Source organism: Durio zibethinus, chromosome 15, assembly GCF_047325235.1.
Source record: "Durio zibethinus cultivar Kanyao isolate XHJ-2024 chromosome 15, ASM4732523v1, whole genome shotgun sequence".
Classification (NCBI taxonomy): domain Eukaryota; kingdom Viridiplantae; phylum Streptophyta; class Magnoliopsida; order Malvales; family Malvaceae; genus Durio; species Durio zibethinus.
This window is the reverse complement of record NC_143176.1, coordinates 12,118,317-12,139,126: the sequence shown is the minus strand read 5'-3', so window position 1 is coordinate 12,139,126 and position 20,810 is coordinate 12,118,317. Positions and strand designations below refer to the sequence as shown.

Below are 20,810 nucleotides of genomic sequence, written 5' to 3'. Positions count from 1 at the left end.
TTATTTTATTATATTAAACTATCTTCTTCAACTTAGAAGTTTAAAATCATTTTTGTTAAGTTTCTGTAGTTTTCTTATGAATTCTTCCTTTGACATTCTGGATGATAATAGTTGTTGAGAAATCCACATGAATTGTTCTTCATTTTTACTATTTTGCAATCCAGTTGCAAAATCTTGGACCATCTTTCTCTCTTGTATCTAGAAATAAAGTAAAAAAACATCATCAAACATGGTGTGCTTTTGGGTGCTAAATTTTGCAATCACTAATCCTTTAAAGTTAAAACAACATCATGAATAAGAAAACAAAAACAGAAGGCTAACTTTATTATAAATTTATAATCAAGAATAGAGAATTTAATACAATATCTTGACTTTCTCATTTTTCAGGATAATTGGTATAGAACCCCTAACCGTTTGTAACCGATTTTTCTCCCTTAAATATCTCAGTTCCTAACCATGAACTTGAGCTTAAGTATATTTAATTAAAAATACAAAAAATAGATCTTTTTTCTAATATTTGCAGCTAAATCAATAAGTTTAAAGGTTCTGATGCCTTGATCAATTAGCATTTTTTTAGTTTTTTTTTCTTGTATAAAAGTATCTTGATGAAATATTAACTTTTGCATTTATATAATCTTTATCTCTATATATTATTTGTCTAAATTATGCACCAGTATTAGATTCCTCACTAAGCCTTTAATATTGACCTTTCATCCTTTAGCTATCATTATGGTGCAAGGCGCAAATTTCTTCATATGATTCAGCAACACCCAAAGTCTGATGTCTTTGGATTTGGCACTCAAGCTATCTCCCACTTTTGGGTTTGGTGTTCAGAGCAATATTCCTTCAAAAGGATCCAATGATTTTGGAAATAAATAGAACTAGTTTGTTGGTGATCATGAGAGCTCTGATACCACTTATTGAGAAATCAACATGCACACACAATACTCATGAACAAAATAACAAGCTTAAATTAAGAATAAAAACACACAAATATATTTGTTTCAGCCTAACTTAAAATGACCTACTCTAAACCTTATCCACTAACAAATAAATCTTTACAACTGTGAGACTTTTAGAATAAGAAAAGTTTCCAAAAACTCCTTACTCAAAACTTAACCCATAACCCAATTACACCCATTTAATAGCCTACTCACCTAGATATTCTTTTGGTGTCTAACTATCTAAGATTATCAAACCAAAACCAAAACATCTTATTTATAAGGGTGAAACAACTTATACATTTACTAAACGTTCAATGTAGGATACAAGACAAACTCAAAACTCTTGTAACTTTTGATGTGAGATTCTGAGATTAAAGACAAATCCTAACAAATCTTTTCTTGACTTGAATCTTCAAATACTTCAACAGTATCTATAAAGTTAACACGCTTACCTTTTTTTTTTCTTTCATCATAGGGATCCTAGCAACCGAGCCTTCATCAAGCATGTACAAGTGATTTTTGACTCTATTCTCTTATAGAATCACACTATCATTCTTGTACACTTTCAACCAATCATTACTACTATAATATGTGTACCTCTGAGAAGCTAACTCACCTAAAGCAATCAAATTATAGCTACAACTAGGTACATACCTTACATGACGAAGTGTCCTAACAACACTATTGTGAGATTTAAGGTGAACACTCGTAATACCTTGAATCTACACTTTTTTGTTGTTAGCAACCACAATATCCTTATATTTTTCATTCTCATCCAACTCCACAAAATAACTACTAGCATTGTAGATATGAACTGTAGCAATGAATCTAAAACCCAACTTTTATCACTTTTTAAAGTCTGAGTCTTATCCATATAAGTTGTCAAAATTATATCATCATCATCAGACACAATAGCAGTAGTATCACTCTTTCCTTCATCTGATTTTTTTTTCATCATTCGTCATTTTGAAAGTAACCATATCCCTTCTCAGCTTCTTATAGCACACTAGGATATGTCCCTTTTCACCATAATAATAATATTTTATTATCACTATCACTTGACTTGGATCTCCCTCTTGATCCATCAACCCTCTTTTGAGTCCTCCATCAATCAAAATCCTTTACAGTTAGTGTACTCTCCCTATGTGATGAGTTCTATACTCCCATAAATCTTTCGTTCTTACGTAACAGGGTAGTCATATAATCCAACTTTAAGGTAGACCTACCCACCAATAAAGTCTGAACTAAAAGTCTATAATACTTGGACAAAGACTACAATAAAATTAAAGCCTTCTCTTCATCTTTTAACTCATTAATAAAAATCATCAGCAATTGAAAAACCAATCTATTAAACTTATTTAAATGATTATGAAGATTCGTACCTTTCTTTATATTTAAAGAATATAGATTTATCTTTAAACATAATCTATTAGTCACTGACTTCGAAGCACAAATACCCTCAAACTTATCCTACAAACTTTTTTGAGTACTCTCAGTCAACATACTATACTTTACTTTTAGAATTAGTGTCAATCTAATAATACTAATAGCTTTTTTTTTTAATTCTATTTCAATTATAGTCAAACATTCTCTCAAGCTTAGTACTATCTAATGCCTGATCTAACCTTTGTTGTATTAATAGATCTTTAATCGTACTTTGCCATAATATGAAATTACTCTTTCCATCAAATAATGAAATCTCAAAATTAGGCATAGGCATACTAGACATACCTTTTTAAGATATCTTAAAATAATTACTTCCCGATCTTTTAGGCTTACCTTTCCTCTTCTCAAACCTCAAACCTTGAACCTTGTTCTAATATCAATTGTTAAGAATTACGATAGCTTTGATACCACTTGTTATGAAATCAACATGCATATACAACACCCACGAACAAAATAACAAGCTCAAATCAAGAATAAGAACACACAAAAATATTTATTTCGACTCAACTCAAAATGACCTACTCCAAACCTATTTCACTAATAAATAAATCTTTACAACTATAAGACTTTTAGAATGAGAAAAGTCTCTAAAAACTTTTTACTCAAAACTTAACCCAAAACCTAATTACACCCTCTTAATAGCTTATTCACCTAGCTATTCTCTTGGTGTCTAACTATTTGGGATTACCAAACCAAAACCAAAACATCTGATTTATAAGGATGAAATCTCTTATACCTTTACTAAACTCTTGATGTGGGATACAAGATAAACTCAAAACTTTTATAACTTTCAATGAAGGATTCTAAGATTCAAGGTAAATCCTAACACAGTTCAAGATTATATCCACTTTTAAAAGCTGTAGATTTCAATTATGGACCCACGATTTGATTGGTTTGATGTATGATGTCATTTCTACCATCCCTATGTTGAATCAAGCTCTGAAAGTTCTGGATATCCTTTGCTTCTGTTAAAATGTATCCTAATTTTATCTTTTTTGCTTATTGTATTGTAATTTACTCTTTTTTTTCATAATACATGCACTCGATCTTCTACCAGTAGTGGTGCCCTTTCATTGCAGCAGCTTGATAATTAGCCCCAAGCAACAAATCTTAAGTGAGTAGTGACGATTGGTTATATCATTTCTCTTGGCTGCTGTGTAGCTTCAAAATAATTTTTGTGTCTTCATTCCTTGAGTATTGTAAAATTCATGCATGCAAAAAATGCATGAATCTCGAATTCTGCATTTTAAGTAATTAATATGCACGTATAGCATCCAATAGAACAAATTTAAAAAAAACACAAATATATTTGTTTAAACCTAATTCAAAATAGTATATTCTAAACCCAATCTACTAACAAATAAATCTTTATAATTGTGAGATTTTTAGAATGAGAAAAGTCACCAAAAACTATTATTCAAAACTTAACCCAAAATTTAATTATATCCTTTTAACAGCCTACTCACTTAACTATTCTTTTGGCATTTAACTATCTAGAATTATCAAACCAAAATCAAAACATCTTATTTGTAAGGGTGAAACCCCTTATACCTTTACTAAACTCTCGATGTGGGATACAAGATAAACTCTTAACTCTTATAACTTCACTCAATTTTTAATATGGGATGAAAAGATTCAAAGCAAATCCCAACACTCCAAACGTATTATTGTTGAAGATTTTGAGCATGAGAGATCCCTTTGGATGCTTACATGCTATAGCCATTGGAAAAGGTATGTGTTGGGGGTAGTTAGTGGTCCAAAGGGTATAATAATCTTTTTCTTTATTAGGGGCCCCTAACAAATAATTAAAGGTATTTTGAACATTTGTGCTAATCTAACATGTTAGGTCGGCTTGACACATTCAGTGCCACCTTAGCTTGGCCACATCATTATTGCCTACTATTGGTCCACTACCTCTCATTTATAAATATAGGCATTCAAGCATTATCATTTCAGATTCCATCTTGTCTTGATCTCTTATTTTCTCTTTTTTTGACATCTCTTGTCTTGATTTTTTACTTATACATTGAAATGCAAATATAGGGAACACTTTTTATCTTCACATCTAATGCTTTCTTCTAATCTTTTGTCATTTCAAGAATATCCTTATTTTGAAACTTGGCACAAATAATATGTTTACTATTTATACGTATTAGGAATAATGACTCAAATATCATAATAGATTTATTTGGGATTAGCTAGATATTATTTGATGGACAATAAGACTTGTAGAAAAAGAATACTAAAAGAAAAAATATTTTTAATGGACAAGTTTAACTTACAGAAGAAGAATTCTAAAAGGAAAAAGATTCTTAATAGGCAAGTTTGTATGCTTATAAATAGGTGAAGTCTCTATAATGTTAGATATGAGAAAAAGATGTAAGAAAGTTATAGGGTTTTATGAGATAGACATCTCATATGAGTACTGAGGATTTAAGTCTTCTAGGTATGTATGTTTGTATATTTGTGAGTGGACTAGAGAAGATTGAAAGGATCCATATAGGTATGATGAATGGGTACATATGAGTATGTACTTATTTGGGTTGAGAATACTCTATAGGACTAGAAGAGATTGAGATGATCTATGGGTATTAATTATGAGTGTTTGATTTGATTTATATGTTTGTAATTCTCTACAACTAGTGGATCTTATTTCTTATCAATGGACATAGGTCGGTTGGATTGAACTACGTTAAATTGTTATCTCTTATATGCTTGATTGATTGATTATTTGATTTCGTTTCTACTTACTTTGATGTTTGATTGGATTAAGGCTTTTTACCTAACAAGTGGTATCAGAGCTAAAGGTTTGAAACGTGAGAAGAGCTAAATGTTCGAGTCATAGGAAAAGGCAAGTCCAGAGGAGCTCAACTCAAGAAAAAAGTTTGAGTTCATGTTTTAAATATCGGTTTGCCTGAAATGTGAAGACACATAAGAAAAGATGATTGTGATACTTTCATTGTAGGTGGAGCCAATTATGTCTAGCATGAAGATAAATGATTTGATAAAATTTGAATCAAGGTGGAGATTGGTGGGAATAATAACTCAAATCCCATAACATATTTGTTTAGGATTGGCTAAATATTGTTTGATGGACAATAAAACTTACAAAAAAAAGAATTTTAAGAGAAAAGAGATTCTTAATAGGCAAGTTTGTATGCTTATAAATAGGTGAAGTCTCTATAAAGTTAGGTATGAGAAAAAGATATAAGAAAGTTATAGGATTTTATGGGATAGACACCTCATATGAGTACTAGAGATTTACGTCTTATGGGTGTGTATATTTATATGTTTGTGAGTGGACTAAAAAGATTGAAATGGTCCATATAGATATGATGAATGGGTACATATGGGTATGTATTTATTTGGATTGAGAATACTCCATAAGATTAGAAGATATTGAAAGGGTCTATGGGTATTAATTATGAGTGTTTGATTTGATTTATATATTTGTAATTTTTTATAACTAGTAAATCTTATTTCTCTTCCATAGATATAAGTTAGTTAAATCGAATTACATTAAATTATTATCTCTTGTGTATTTGATTAATTGATTATTTGATTTCATTTTTACTAACTTTGATGTTTGATTGGATTAAAACTTTTTATCTAACAATATGATCTACAAGCCTGTGAAAGGATTCACAACCTTTACCATATTTGTTGCCATGAATTTTTTTAAATTTTAAGGTTAAAATATCCGGACAAACACCGGATAGAAAGAATGATTTTTAGTTAAGGTGTTTTAGGCTGCTCAAAAATAATAGCATCCTCCAAAACTTCAATTTTGTTAAATTATATTCATATGTTGATTCTCTTGTTCCAAATTGAGAACATTAAAATATGTTTGGTTTAGAAAATCTGCTGATGTTAAAACCATTCTGAACTCATTGGCTAGGGCAGCCTTGACCCATTTTTTCTAACCATAGGCTGTCAGGTGGTAGATAGACTTTGTCTATTCGAATGAATACAGGGAATTAAACCGTGGTCTAAACTTTCAGTTTTTTTGTTTTTAGTTGCCCTTGTGACGTCATTGGTGATGTCACCTGCGAAGAATTTGGGGGGGGGGGGGGGGGGGGGGGGGCGGCTTATGGTGATATGAAGCAAGGGTTAAGCTTGCAATCAATTGTAAGGGGCCAGATTTATGTTTGCAAGTTAATCTTATCTGCACGGTCACCCTATTATATTTGCATGTGTTGCTTGCAAATTTCAATCTTAATTCTTACTTTGGAATTACTTTGACATATATAGACATATGGAGTTGAGTGGGGTCAATTGACCTCACAACAGTCTATAATTTTATTTTTATATAAAAAAATGGTAACATTTTTTGGAAGTTTTTTAAAATTGACCCCGCTAAAAAAAATCCTAAAAGGAGGGGTTCACATAAATAAAATTTCATTTATTTATAATGATAATTGGTAACATATAAAAAAAAGTCTATTTTCGTATTACTCTGAAAAGGGTCGAACATGAGCATATTTGATTAAAATGTAATATGCGACATACATTCAAATATAATTATTCTATATCATTTCAAGTTATATACATGTATAATGCATGTATAGATAGATATAATTTTTCCATATAAAATTCTTCATTTTATTATTACAAATAATTTTTATTCTTTCAAAAATATTAATTATTATTGCATCAAAACACAATTAATTTTTGTTTTCAGAAACAAAATGTAACCAAACATCCCAACTTGTACAAATCAAGGACGATATATCATATGTGTAAGATAAAATCTCATTGTACTTCCTTTTTTTTTTTTAAATCAAAATGAGGAAATAATATAAATATAACTTTTGGATTTAACGTAAAAGTTTCTTTAATAATATAATGAATAAATGTGTCATATTTATATAATTGGAGTTAGTATGTATATGACTCGACTGAAAATTTTTCTGGTTAACGCCAAAGGAAGAAAACTACAATAAAAAGGCTCAAGGATCCAGAGAACAGTCGAACGAAGGCCAAAAGCAGTTGCTGATGTCGTTTCCTTGAATTTCTTGCCAAGATATTTGGAATACCATGTAATATCGGGCTTAAACCCTAGGAACTAGGGATTTGCTTGTTAAATCTAAAGTTTCTTTTTTTTTTTTTTTTTCAATAGAATGTACTTTTACCCTAGATACACACATGCAGCCACGCCCATATAGACAGATAGATCGGAGAATTTCGTAATAGAATTCCTTTTCTGCCCCTACGAGAATTTCCTAAGGCTAATCTGCTAAACTGAAAAATGTGCATATAACACAAATTTACTGTAGAAATAAATGAACTGCTCTCATGTCTCGTCTTTGGAACTACTTTGTTTTGATCTTCATACCAAACATTTCTGTAAATAGTTATCACCATATTTTTGCTCCACAAAGAACTCCTTGTTTTTGTCTTTCACCAATTTTAAACATTGTTATGAAAATGATGTTGCTATCAAAGTTTGTAACAGTAATTAGTGACCGAAACTTACTAGTCGCACAAAATCCCTTCACAGGTTGACAGAGAGGAATTTACTCAATTCAAAGATAATTGAGTTTGAAAACTTTCTTCGTAATCCCTATACAGGGCCTGCTGGCTCTATTCTGGCCCTATAAATCTTATTTCCCAGTGCGGCTGCTGTTAGAAAAAATAAATAAAATAATAATAAATAATTTTGATTTTGATTTTGATTTTAATTTTGAGATGAAAAAAATATTTTTTAAAAGTAATTACGTTTTTAGGATACAATAAAATTTTAAACTCTTCAATCTAAAGCAATGAAAATGGTCACACTGAAAAAGTTATTTATAATGAATGAACAAACATAAACTTTTATTCAAATGAATATAATTTTTTGATAATCGTGACACTTATAAATAATAATCTATTTATATTCAAATAATTATAACAATTTATCATATGATAATTATTTATGTTCAAACATAATTATTTAAAATATGAATAAAATTAATACAAAAATTAATTTTATTCATCAATAATTAAAATTTTTTATCCAATGTGGGATGCACCACATTTTAAACTACCACCGATCCCCACTAGTTTGGAATATATTTTTATCTTTCACACAAATAAATACTATAAAAATAAGAAAGTATCTCTTCATAACATTCAATTAGCATATATATCTTAGAATTCTAACGAAGTTGATGATGTCCGTAAATTAAATCTCAACTCTTAGTATTAGAATTGAATATATAACACACATACTTATTTATTCTTTTGTCAAAGGTTTATAACCACCTTTAGCATTGTTATGGCCATGTGCTTATCTTATTCATAAATATTTACAAAAGAGACTCCAATTCTTCTTGTTGAAGTGGCATTACGTTTATATTTTTATACGTAGAGTTTTCATTATATCTCGATTGCTTTAGACATTTAAAACTTCATTAAAAGTATAAAAACTTATCCTTTCCATGCAATGGATGACACTAATTTTTAAAATTTGAATGAATTTTACTAATGTTTAACAGACACATAACAATAACTTATTTTATTTCATTAAACTTTATAATTAGAGGTTACTAATTCAAAGTCGAGTTCCCATTATTGGTGTCTAATAATAAAGGTTTAAATCTATTCTACTTGTAGTACTACTAACCAAATATCTTTGAATTCAATTTTTTTTTATGGTAATTACCCCCACTTGAGATTGAATATCTAATATAATCACTTCAAATTAATATGTCCAACTTTTCACTTTGTATATTATTTATATGCTTCAGACATTGTTGCCTCATTCATATCATTTTAAGAAATAGTTAATTTTGGTTGTGGTCACAACTCTATATTCATTAATTTCAACCATTTTATTTTTATGCTTTATACATATTTTAAACAATTATACTTCTAGTATAATCGGATAAACTCAATGATTAAACCAAACCATTTTAGTCCTTTTAAGATTTTTAAGAACCTTTTTATGATTTTACTTTAATAAGTGTCTAAACTTATTAGATTGGATAATTTGCTAATAAAATTATACTATAATCATATAATACTATGGTGGCATTTTTTATTTCTTTTGATTCTTATCACCCCCACTATTTGCAAGTATGTATTCTTTTATTAAAGAATGTTTCATTCAATTATTCAAAATATTATATATACTTAATCAAAGTTGCCATTTCATTTTTCTCTTCACTATTAGGTATTTTTTTAGGTAGAGGCCTCCAAATCCATCCTTAGTGAAAGATAATTAGCAAATATCTTTCACTTTTTCTATAAAAATTTCAAAACTTTTATATTTTAACTCAATATAAGAGTTTACATCAATAAGCAGATTTTATATATAATAATGCTTCTATAGTCTCCTTTTAAGATTTTTTATGTTAATTCATAAATACTTATATGAATATATTTCATCATGGATACTATTAATAATTTTTATTACCATAAATAAAATCATTTTCATCACCCAAATGGATTAAATAGCATTCTTTTTTGCTGTTGTAAAAGTTTTTATAGTCACAAGATCTTTGAATTATTTATGGCTTCCAAAGTAAATATACTTTGAAAATTTCACTATATAAAATCATAGATGATAAATCATTTATACAATACATGAATTAGACCATATACAGAACAAAAAATCACCACAACGTGATTAAAATTGTGGTATCCATTTTGGCTTATGGCTATTCTAAGCCAACCATAATAATCTACATCATACCTACAAATCATGTAGAATTGGCTATTAAAGTTATCTTATTTATAATGATAGCTTTTAGTAAAAATCAACTATCTCAAATATTATCATGAGTTTTCAATGAATATATTGATTACCTAATGGCCAATTCTAAGTTCATGACTATTGAAACCTCTAAACTTGATTTCAAAATTTTATGAGAATTTGATTTCTTCACTATGGTGCATTCTATATATCTCTATTATTTATCACTTTTAATTGATCGTAACATTTTCGGATATATAATAAATTCAAACTTTACTCATAAGACCAATATGCCTATGTACAATACGGTCCATAGTATATTTAACTCCAATTTCAAATACTTTTACAATCATTTTGTGACCAATATATTCATATCTAGATCACCATATCAACGCAAATCATGAAATATGAATCTAAAGAATTATTTTCATAAAATAGTATAAACAATAATTATTATATGAGTTCTACTCATATTTCATGCAAAAATTCATTATGAATTTGGATTAGTTAAATCATTGATTGGCTAACTTTAAGGCTTACGACTTTTTCAAACTAATATTATTATCTAAGCCCATATGTTAATATGATGTATAACTAGCCACATCATTGCCATTGTCATGAAACTATTGAAAACCTCATAAACTTGTTCACTTTTCATTTTAACAGCCTACAAAAAGCCATTTTTTTGTGTAAGAAGCAAAAATATCTTCATTATCTTTAATCAATAATGAATTAATTGGATGATGGCTCTCTATCTCTATAGTCCATATTTTTCTTATATGTATAAGAAAGAAAATTCCATCCTATTTAGTTCATTTTTATAATATATGGCAAACTGTACCAATGTTCTCGATGCCATCACAAAATAGAATTAAACACATGTATGTATTGGTGCCTTTGGAATTTTGAATTTGCATGTTTTTCTTATAATTTATAAACATAGCTAATTAAACATTGATGAGCATCTTTCAAAATGCTAGGAACTGACAAATGCATCAATATTTTTAATGAGATGCCGTTTCATTTAATCAATATCCCATATGAAAAAAGCAATAATGTTTTTTTGTAACCATCGATTAACTCTTTGATGACTATTTATGATTTTCATTTTCTGATTGTTCATAATAAAATTTTATTTTGTACAATTACTTCTAGTGTAATACATCAGTAGGCAAAACACATGTCACACTGGTCATGTTTCTAATAATAATAATTATTTGGTTTATTATCTACCAATTAATCCATGAAATACTATATCTTAATAATAATTATTCACATACATCAATTTAATTTTAATTGGTTTTCATGAAAATTGAACATTAGTCAAAATTTGAACTAATAATAAATTAAAAATATATATATTAACATTTAATTTATAAATGACCAACAAAGATAAAACTATACAAATAGCTTGACTCAACTTATTATCTCAATTTTGGCACCATGATTTAATAATAAAACTAATTTTGTAGTCAAATCTTATTTTCTACTTATATTCTCTACTTACATCTAATTTCTCATGATAAATTTCTTTACCTATTTTTGATTGTTTTTATACAAACTATCGAACAATTTGCCTATATTATATATAATTAAGATATGACAATTAAACAATCAGTCATTCCATTAGAACCCAATTAATTCGTTATTTGATAATAAGTTATAATTTTTTTGGTCATAAATCAATTCATATCTTTTTTTTTTTATGTTTTTAGGCTATTTCTCATCCCAGCTTTTATAAACATCAATTTTTCAAATAAATATAATATAATTCATTAAACCCAATTGTGGATTCAATTTCAATATATGTATAAACTTATGTAATATAATCAATATTTTACATATTATATGTTGACTCTACACATTAATGAAATAAATTGTTAATGTATTTATCTCATTTAATTAATTTTTTTACCAGTAATTATGCAAAAAATAAAATGCATACCTCTAATGAAGATCTTTATGAAAATTAACATTTTGGTATATAGAAACATTAATCCTTTGACACCTTAATCAATCTCCAAATCATGCCAATTTATTTTCCTTATATCTTCCTCATGCGAAATATAAATTCCTCATAATTGTCTTTAAATTATTAGAAAATATAAATAAGAGAAAAAAATAATAGAAAAGAATTTTGACTTTGAGGCATGAAGAACACTTTTTTAAAAGCAATTATGCCTTTATGATACAATAAAACCTCAAACTCTCTAATCATAAGCAATAAAAATACTTATACTAAAAAATTTATTTATAATGAATGAAAAGATATAAACCTCTATCAGATAATTATGATCTGTTCTATAATTATAACTTTTATGAATAATAATATATTTATATTCAAATAATTATGATGTCATATGATAATTATTTCTATTCAAACATAATTATTTAAAATATGAATAAAATTAATATAAAATTAATTTAATTCATCAATAATTAAATCTTTTTATCTAATATGAAATGCACCTCATTCTAAACTATCAACAATTACAACTTAATTTCCTCCAACAGCTCAAAATAGTGCCACTCCTCAAAATAGTTTCCTTCCTTCAGTCTCCAGTTTTAGTCAGTTGGGAGCTTCACTTAATACAGGATTCTCATTGGGGTAAGAATGACTCCGATAATTTAAATTTTGTTTGGTAGTGTCATTCCTCGATTTGTTTTATCCAATTTGAAGTCAACTTCTTCCCTGATTCTAAGTTTAACCCTCAGGATTTTGTTAACCTTGCAAAGAATATTTTCTCAGGCCCTCTGTAGATTCAAATAATGCCTCTGGGCAACCAATTTCTTTCTCAAATTCTGCCCAATCCTCAAGTGTATTTGCAAAAAAAAAAAAAAAATGTTCCATCAGCCAATGCCTGTAAGTTTCAAGCTTTTACCATTTGCACCATTTCATGTACATGTATTATGTATGCTCTAATTTCAGTCATGACATGACATTTCCATTTTGTAACCAACAACATAACCAACCAGTAGCAGCTTCCTTCGCTACGAACACAGCTAGCTTCAGCAACAGTAATGTCCTTAGTACTGCAGTTAACCAATTTTCTGTTGCGGTAGTATCAACACAAAACCTAAGTTCATTCAGGGTCGAGCCTCCTGCTCTCTTTGATGTCTCATTCTCAAATTCTAAAGCAGAGGGACAAGCAACTACAGATGTTCAGTTAGGATATGTTAATGGAGAAGCTATTATACATTCCTAAGCCATTGGGAAAAATAATCTTTTCTATTCTAGAGATTGTTTAGTAGCTAGCCCTTTTTATTGCTTGAAGAATTTATTGGTTTCACTAGAATACTTCATATGCTTCTTTTGATTTTCGAATCTGACAGAAATAACTTGCCAAGGGAGATTGTTTCTGGAGATTCAAGTATATGGTTGAAAAAGAAATGGATTCCTGGAGAGGTAAAGGATTTCAATTATGCTATATTTTTTTTATATAGGAGTTAAAATTAATAGATTCTAAGTACTAGCATTTGGGTTCAATGTCTATGGATATCTTTCTCTAATTCTTATTCTTTTTTTTTTTTCCTTTCAAATGAATAAAAAATATAATATTAATAATAATAAAGTGTGAAAAGAGGAAATTGGAGTATAAGTAGCACTTATCAAGAAAAGTTACAAGATGGAATTTTGGGGCTTAATGTAGTGTCATTCCTTTGCTCTGCTTTTAACAACTTGTGGAAAAGAAAATTGCTATAAATAAATCTGCCATGGCTATCAGGGCACAAACCGGCGACGATAGGCATGCTGGAAAACCGATTTGACTGCTCCGTTCCAACTTTAAAACCTCTTGGATTATTGGGAGAATAAAAAAAAGGACATATTAGGAATTTTTACAATTTGGAGTTACAAGGCAAACTAATCCCTCCTCGAAGGGAAACGACAAAATTTAAAATTAATAACAAGGAAATTGATTTTATAATATTGACTTTAAAAAACGAATAAAATTTTTTTGTGGTTTTCTTCCCTCTGTCATCGTTAGTTCTTTGCCTTGCCTCTCTTTTTCTTTCCTTTCCTTACAGTTCCTTTCTCTTTTGTTCGACCATATTCAATTAACTTTGTCAAAATACTTTCCCTCCCAATTTCGATAACCGTCGCTTGAGATTGATTTCATTAATTAAACTTATTAAACCAAGTATGTATAATTATGCCATAACTCCTTTTTCTTTTTTATCACTCTCAAATTTATTTTCTTATTTTTTTTTATTTCATGTTAATTGGCTGCTATTTAAGGTCTGTCGATTGCTATTATTATAAATTTTAAATTTTAGAAATTGGTTGATTAATTTTTAAATTAAATATAGCAATTAGATATTGTGATTGGTGAGAGCATTGAATATATACATATTGCGATTTATGCACAAACCCACGATTTATGCACAAACCCATCTATTAGGGATTTTTTATGGTTAAAAAGATATACTAATTTTTTTTCTCTTAAAAGCCTTTAACAGATAATTAGGGATATTTCCATTATTTGTGCTAACCAAGTCCGTCCATATCAACTCGACACTATCTTTATTGTCTCTTAATGGTCCTTTATAATTTACTTATAAATATGAAGGTCTAGGCACCATTAAAGCAGGTTCATTCAATACCTTTTCTCTCATTCTTACTTTTTTCCCAACCTCACCCTTTTTAACTTGTGCGTATGAGTGCAAATGTAGGGAACACACTCTGCCTTTACCTCTAACAACCCTTCTCTTCTATTTTTTTAGGAACACCCCGAGATTGAAACTCGTTACGAACATTTGTTGTGCCAGGTAAAGGACCTTTTCTTTCATTAGTCGAGAGTAAAACAATGTCTCCAATGAAGAGAACCTTAAAGGAATGAGAGATAATCGTCCCAACTGGAACATAAATCCATCATAACCAACATTTCGTCCAACTAGTCCAACCACAGACAGGCCCAACCATGGAACAATTCCAACCTCTGACTGATCAGATACAATTTCTCAAGCAGATGTTACAAACAATAATCCCACATCAAGTTTTGAAAGTACCTGACTTAATCACCCTTGGTCGAGGAACCACAATTTAACAACTGAGCTATGAAGAGGTAGAAGCCTCATCGACCTTTAGAGGAGAAGAGCACAACATCCCAGCTCGCCAATACCCCAGCCACAACTCAACACATGCTATGACCCAAAAATCCAAACCAACAAACTCTAAAGTCCAACTAAATAAGGACTTGGAAGCTCGGATGTTGGCCATGGAGAAAGAGCTGAAAACAAAAATGGTGGTGTTCAAAAATGAGCTTAAGTTCATGGAGACCTGATCTTTCATTCGAAGTAATTGACAGAGCCATGCCTCTTAAAGGATTTAAAATGCTGACCTTCGAAACATACAACGATACTTTTGATCCTTTTGATCATTTAAAACTTTATAGGACTATTATGATGATGCAAGGGGCAAATGAAACTCTGATGTGCAAACGCGGGGCTACCACGCTGAAGGGTATAGCTCAATCCTGGTACAATCACCTAGAATCGAGGTTAATCACTACGTTAAAAAAACTTAGCTACTCTTTCTTATCTAGGTTTATGAGTAGTCAAAGAGTGAAAAAGACAATCCTAAGTTTGATGTCAATCTACCAAGGTTGAAACAAATCTTTAAAGAGCTATGTCATGTATTTTAACGTGAAAGCTTTGGAGGTTAAAGACCTAGAATAGATAGCGACTGTAGTTGCCCTGACAAGTTGATTTCATGACAATGAGTAGCACATAAAGTTAACTTTATCGCTAGAACCACTTAAAACTTTAGCCGTTGTCCTATTGATAGTTGAGAAATACATAAATGCTAAAGCTATAATCAAAACTAACCAAGGTGAGAGAGGCTTATCCCCCTTCCTTGAAGGTCATGGTGAGAAAAGTTCATCCTTCTTTCTTGGTTGTAAGAAAGGTAAAGATTTCTACGATCCTCCATCGAGAGAAAAGATGACATAGGGTTAAAAGTCCTAGTGAAAAAAGAAGTTAAACTACATTAAATACCTTATGAGAGAGGATTTTGATGCAAATTGAAAGAAATTACAACCTCAGATGGCCAAAGTCACTTCGATAGAATACAAAGAAAGATCCAACCAAAAAATATGCCTTTCACAGAAATATAGGCCATAACATTGAAGATTACTTTGACCTAAAAAATAAGATTGAAACTCTGATAAGAATAAGTCAACTGAAGAGATTTATGGCACAAAAAAGACAAGACCAACCTAAATTGAACTATAGGTAATATAAAAAATGGCCTATCCAGGGCAGAAATGGAAAATCAAAACATGGAAAAAAAGAAGCCCAATAAGATGAGCCCGACCTAATTGAGCAAAAAGAGATAATTGATCAAAGATCGAACTTAGATGAAAACCAACCTAAGCTAGTCAAGGACCTCGTAATAGTTTCATTCTATGGCAGCATCTCTGAAAAACATATATAGATCGAAGCTAAACCTCAACATAAAGATTAATTAATTTAACTCTTGAAAGATAATATCAACCTATTTGCTTAGACACCATCCAATATGCTCGGTATTGATACTGAAATGATAGTTCATAGACTGTATACTAACCTCTAGGTAAAACCAGTTTGGCAAAAGAAAAATATCTTTACCCTAGAAAGATAATAGGTTATCAAGGAGGAAGTCAATAAATTATTATGAGCAGACTTTATTATTGAGGTCTACTATCTTAAATTGATAGCCAATATGGTTATAGTCAAAAAGCATGATAGAAAATAGAAGATGTGCATTGACTTTACTGACCTAAAAAAGTCTGCCTAAAAGATAGCTTTTTTTTCCTAATATAGATCAACTGATAGAAAATAGTGCTGAGCATGGCCTCTTTAGTTTTATAGATGCATATTTTGGTTACAATCAAATCAAAATACTCAAGGATGACAAGAAAAAAATTTATTTTATTACTGAGAAAGGCCTTTACTGTTTTAAGGTAATGCCTTTTGGATTGAATAATGCATGGGTGGCTTACCAAAGGCTGATAAATAAGTTGTTTAAAAATCAGATCGATCGCAACATGGAAGTATACATGGATGACATGATAGTTAAGAGCAAAAGCTTGGCCAAACACCTAAAAAATCTCAAAGAGACATTTAACACTTTGAAAAAGTATAATATGAGGCTTAACTTGAGCAAATGTACTTTTGGAGTCATGTTAAGTAAGTTTTTCGATTACATGATCAATAAAAAGGGGATAGAGATAAACCTAGAAAAGGTTCAGGCAATCTTAAATATGATGGCACCAACCTCGATAAAAAACTTATATAATTAATTGATAGAATAACCGCCCTAAGTCAATTCATGTCTAGATTAGTAAAACAATGTCTGCTCTTCTTCAAAATCTTTAAGAACATCTCTTCATTGCCAAAAAGGTTTTGAAAGACTCAAAGAGTTCTTATCCTCTCCACCTATTTTGTTAAAGCCAAGACAGGGTGAGATCTTATACCTATACATAGCCAACGTAAACTAGGCCATCGCTCGATTTTGATCTAAAAAGAAGAAGGGAAGCAAAGATTGATCTATTTTGTAAGTATAGTATGATAGGGCTAGAGACTAACTACAACGGCATAGAAAAGCTAGCTTATGTTGTTATCACCTCGACCAGAAAACTTAAGTCATATTTTTAAGCTTATACAATTCACGTACTAATCGACCAACCACTGAGATGGGTCTTATAGAAGCTTGAAATGTAGGGAAGGCTAATTAAATGAGTGGTGGAGCTTAGCAAATTTATCCTACACATATTACCTAGGTCGGCTCTAAAATCATAGGTACTAACAGACTTTATCACAAAACTTACCTTGGTACACCCTGAAAGATAATCCAAGGAAAAGAAAAAAACCTTGGATAAAGATGATTGGAAACTCTATATTGTTAGATTGACCATGAGCCATAGCAGAGGAGCCGACCTTATTTTAATAAGCTTGGAAGAGCTACAGTACCTATATGCCTTGAGATTTAAATTTAGGGCATCCAATAATAAAGTGAAATATGAGGCATTGATAGCTGATTTAAAGTTAGCAACCGAGCTGAATGTTCAACACATAACCACATATAGTAACTTCCAACTGGTGTTTGATTAAATAAATGAGGAGTTAGAAGCTCAGGAAGATAGGATTCGAAAGTATCTTGACAAAATGTTGACCTTAATGGTTGGCTTCAAGAAAGCTAAGGTAAAGAAGACACTGAGGTTAGAGAATTCACTAGCAGACTCCTTATCTAAGTTGGCTTTAAGAATAATAATGAAATGCCTAGACCAACTTCTAGTAGAAGAGCTAACAAATAAAAGCATCAAGGATAAGCTCATAGGATAGATCACACATAAAAAAACTTGGATGATGTCAATCAAGGCATACTTGCCACGAGAGCACTACTCAAAGAAAGAATCTGAGCTAAGGCAATGATGAAAAAGGCCCATCGGTACATAATGATTGAAAGAAAATTATTCAAAAGATCTTTTAGCCTGCCTTACTTAAGATGTGTTAATGAAAAAGAGGCAAACTATGTCCTACAAGAAATTCATAAAGGAATATATGAAAGTTACCTTGGACCTCGACCATTGGCCTACAAAGTGCTTAGGTAAGGCTATTATTAGCTTACCATCAAAAGGGATGCAACCAAACTGGTAAACAGATATGACAAATGTTAGAGATTCACTCATGTGTAACATCTTCCCTTGACCAAGCTTACTCTTATCATTAATCCATAGCCTTTCATGTAATGAAAAATGGATGTCCTCAGACCATTCACTTTGGCCATAGGTTAGACGAGATTTGTCTTAGTGGCAATAGATTACTTCATGAAATGACTTAAAGTTGAAGCCTTAGCTACCACTATAGAGACCCAAATGGAGAAATTTATGTAAAAAAATAAAGTCTGTAGATTTGGTTTACCTCAATCTATAATAAAAGACAATGAGAAACAATTTGAAAGCCCAAGGTTTAAGAAATGGTGTTTAAACTTTTACATTGACCTCAGGTTCACGTTGGTTACCCATTTTTAGTCTACTAAGTAGGTCGAAGCTGTAAACAAGGCAACATTAGAAGCTTTGAAAAAGAAGAGCTACCATGAGTGATATAGGTGTTAAGGATAACCACAAAGGTAACCATTAATGAAATCCCGTTCTATTTGGCATTTGGAATAGAGGCTGTGGTGCCTATTGAGATTGGCCTTTAGAGCTTAAGAGTCAAATTAGGGTCAATAAAGGGAAATGAAAAAGTGTTTAACGTCTACCTCGACCTAATTAAAGAACAAAAGACATAGCCATAACATGGATAATGACTTATCAGTAAAAGTGAACAATTATTGTAATAAAAGGGTCCAACGTAAGCATATCAGGAAGGATGATCTCGTATTTAGAAAAGTAAAAGCCTCAAGAGTTGATAACTGAGGTGGCAAACTAGCCTTGACCTGAGAAGAACCATATGTTGTTAAAAAGATCATCCAGGATATGACCTACAAACTACAAGATTTGAATAGCAACATCATCCTAAAGACGTGGAACGTAGATAATTTAAAGTTTTATTACCAGTAGGTTGGTCAAAACAGAGCTCACATTTGTATTTTGTACTTGAATACAAAAATTAAATTAATTTCAATGAGCTTATACCTACCAATCTAAAAAAATATGACCTAGAACTTTGATGGATTCTCAAGTTAATTTAATCTAAAGGATTATATAAATCCTCTATTCAGTTATGAAATTTCTTTGATTAATCATTTTTAAACTTATGTAAATAAAGAAAAAATTATGATAATAAAGTTGAGCTGAACTACAGTTTTGACTAATCTAAACAAAAAGTTGTATTGATTAATTGTTATCAAAAAATGATGTCAACAGATCATCCTTACCTAAGGTGATTACAAAGAATTGACCTCATACATTAACAAAAATTTATAAAAATCAAAAACAAAAAGTTAAGGCTAAATGCTCAATTTATGAGTAAATGTTTGCTTAGTTGTTCAATTCATGACTAAACATTTTATTTTATAGAACTAAAGATTAAACGTTATCGACTATAACAATGAATGACCATTTTAGATAGAAATATGGCTATGAAACACATGCGTCATTAATTTTAACAGATAAAAATGACGTGAAATTTCTTTGAGTTTTAAAAATATTTAAATATTCTTTCACTTTATTTTTGAATTTTTTGCCTAAAAAAACCCAAAATGATATAAATCAATAAACAATCAAAACCCATATACAATTTCAATTCAAAACTCAAATACAATTTCAATTAATGATCAAAATCGACATATAGTTTCAAGTAACAATCAAAACCCAGAATTAATTTTTTTTAAAAAATGCCAAAGATTCCCAAAAGGCTCAACTAAAAAGCAAAACCACAAGTAGAAGATTCTAGAGTAATTAGAGCCATCTTTTAAGTGGACATCTCATAAATACAATCCTATCTTCCTTTTTATAAGCTTTTAAAAAAGAATCCAAGCAAAGCTTAAGATTTTTTTCACAACTAAATGCACCCAAAACTTTGATTTCCTAATAGATAATGTTAAATATCCAAAGCCAAAAAGCCTTTCCCCAATTTTTCTACTTCTAGGGTTTTGATTAAAAAAAAAATCTTACATAGAATAAAATGACCCTAACTCTACCATAGATGAAGATGAAAGGAATCTTTGTTGATTCAGAACATTATGATTCTATTTCAAGGTTGAACCTTTATGGTTTTACAAATCTAGCTGCTATGAATGAGATTATTAGTAGTTGAGT

General features: G+C 30.0%; 1 protein-coding gene across 1 annotated transcript; it reads left to right on the top strand.

The window, feature by feature from the left end:
- The first annotated feature begins 4,075 nt into the window (after positions 1 to 4,075).
- LOC111301980 (uncharacterized) lies at positions 4,076 to 13,577 on the top strand. The gene is made up of 5 exons (XM_089744234.1): positions 4,076 to 4,121; positions 12,583 to 12,676; positions 12,818 to 12,901; positions 12,989 to 13,239; positions 13,401 to 13,577. Exons 1-5 carry the CDS (start codon positions 4,076 to 4,078, stop codon positions 13,517 to 13,519), a joined length of 594 nt encoding a protein of 197 aa, XP_089600360.1. The 3' UTR covers positions 13,520 to 13,577.
- Positions 13,578 to 20,810: the final 7,233 nt, after the last annotated feature.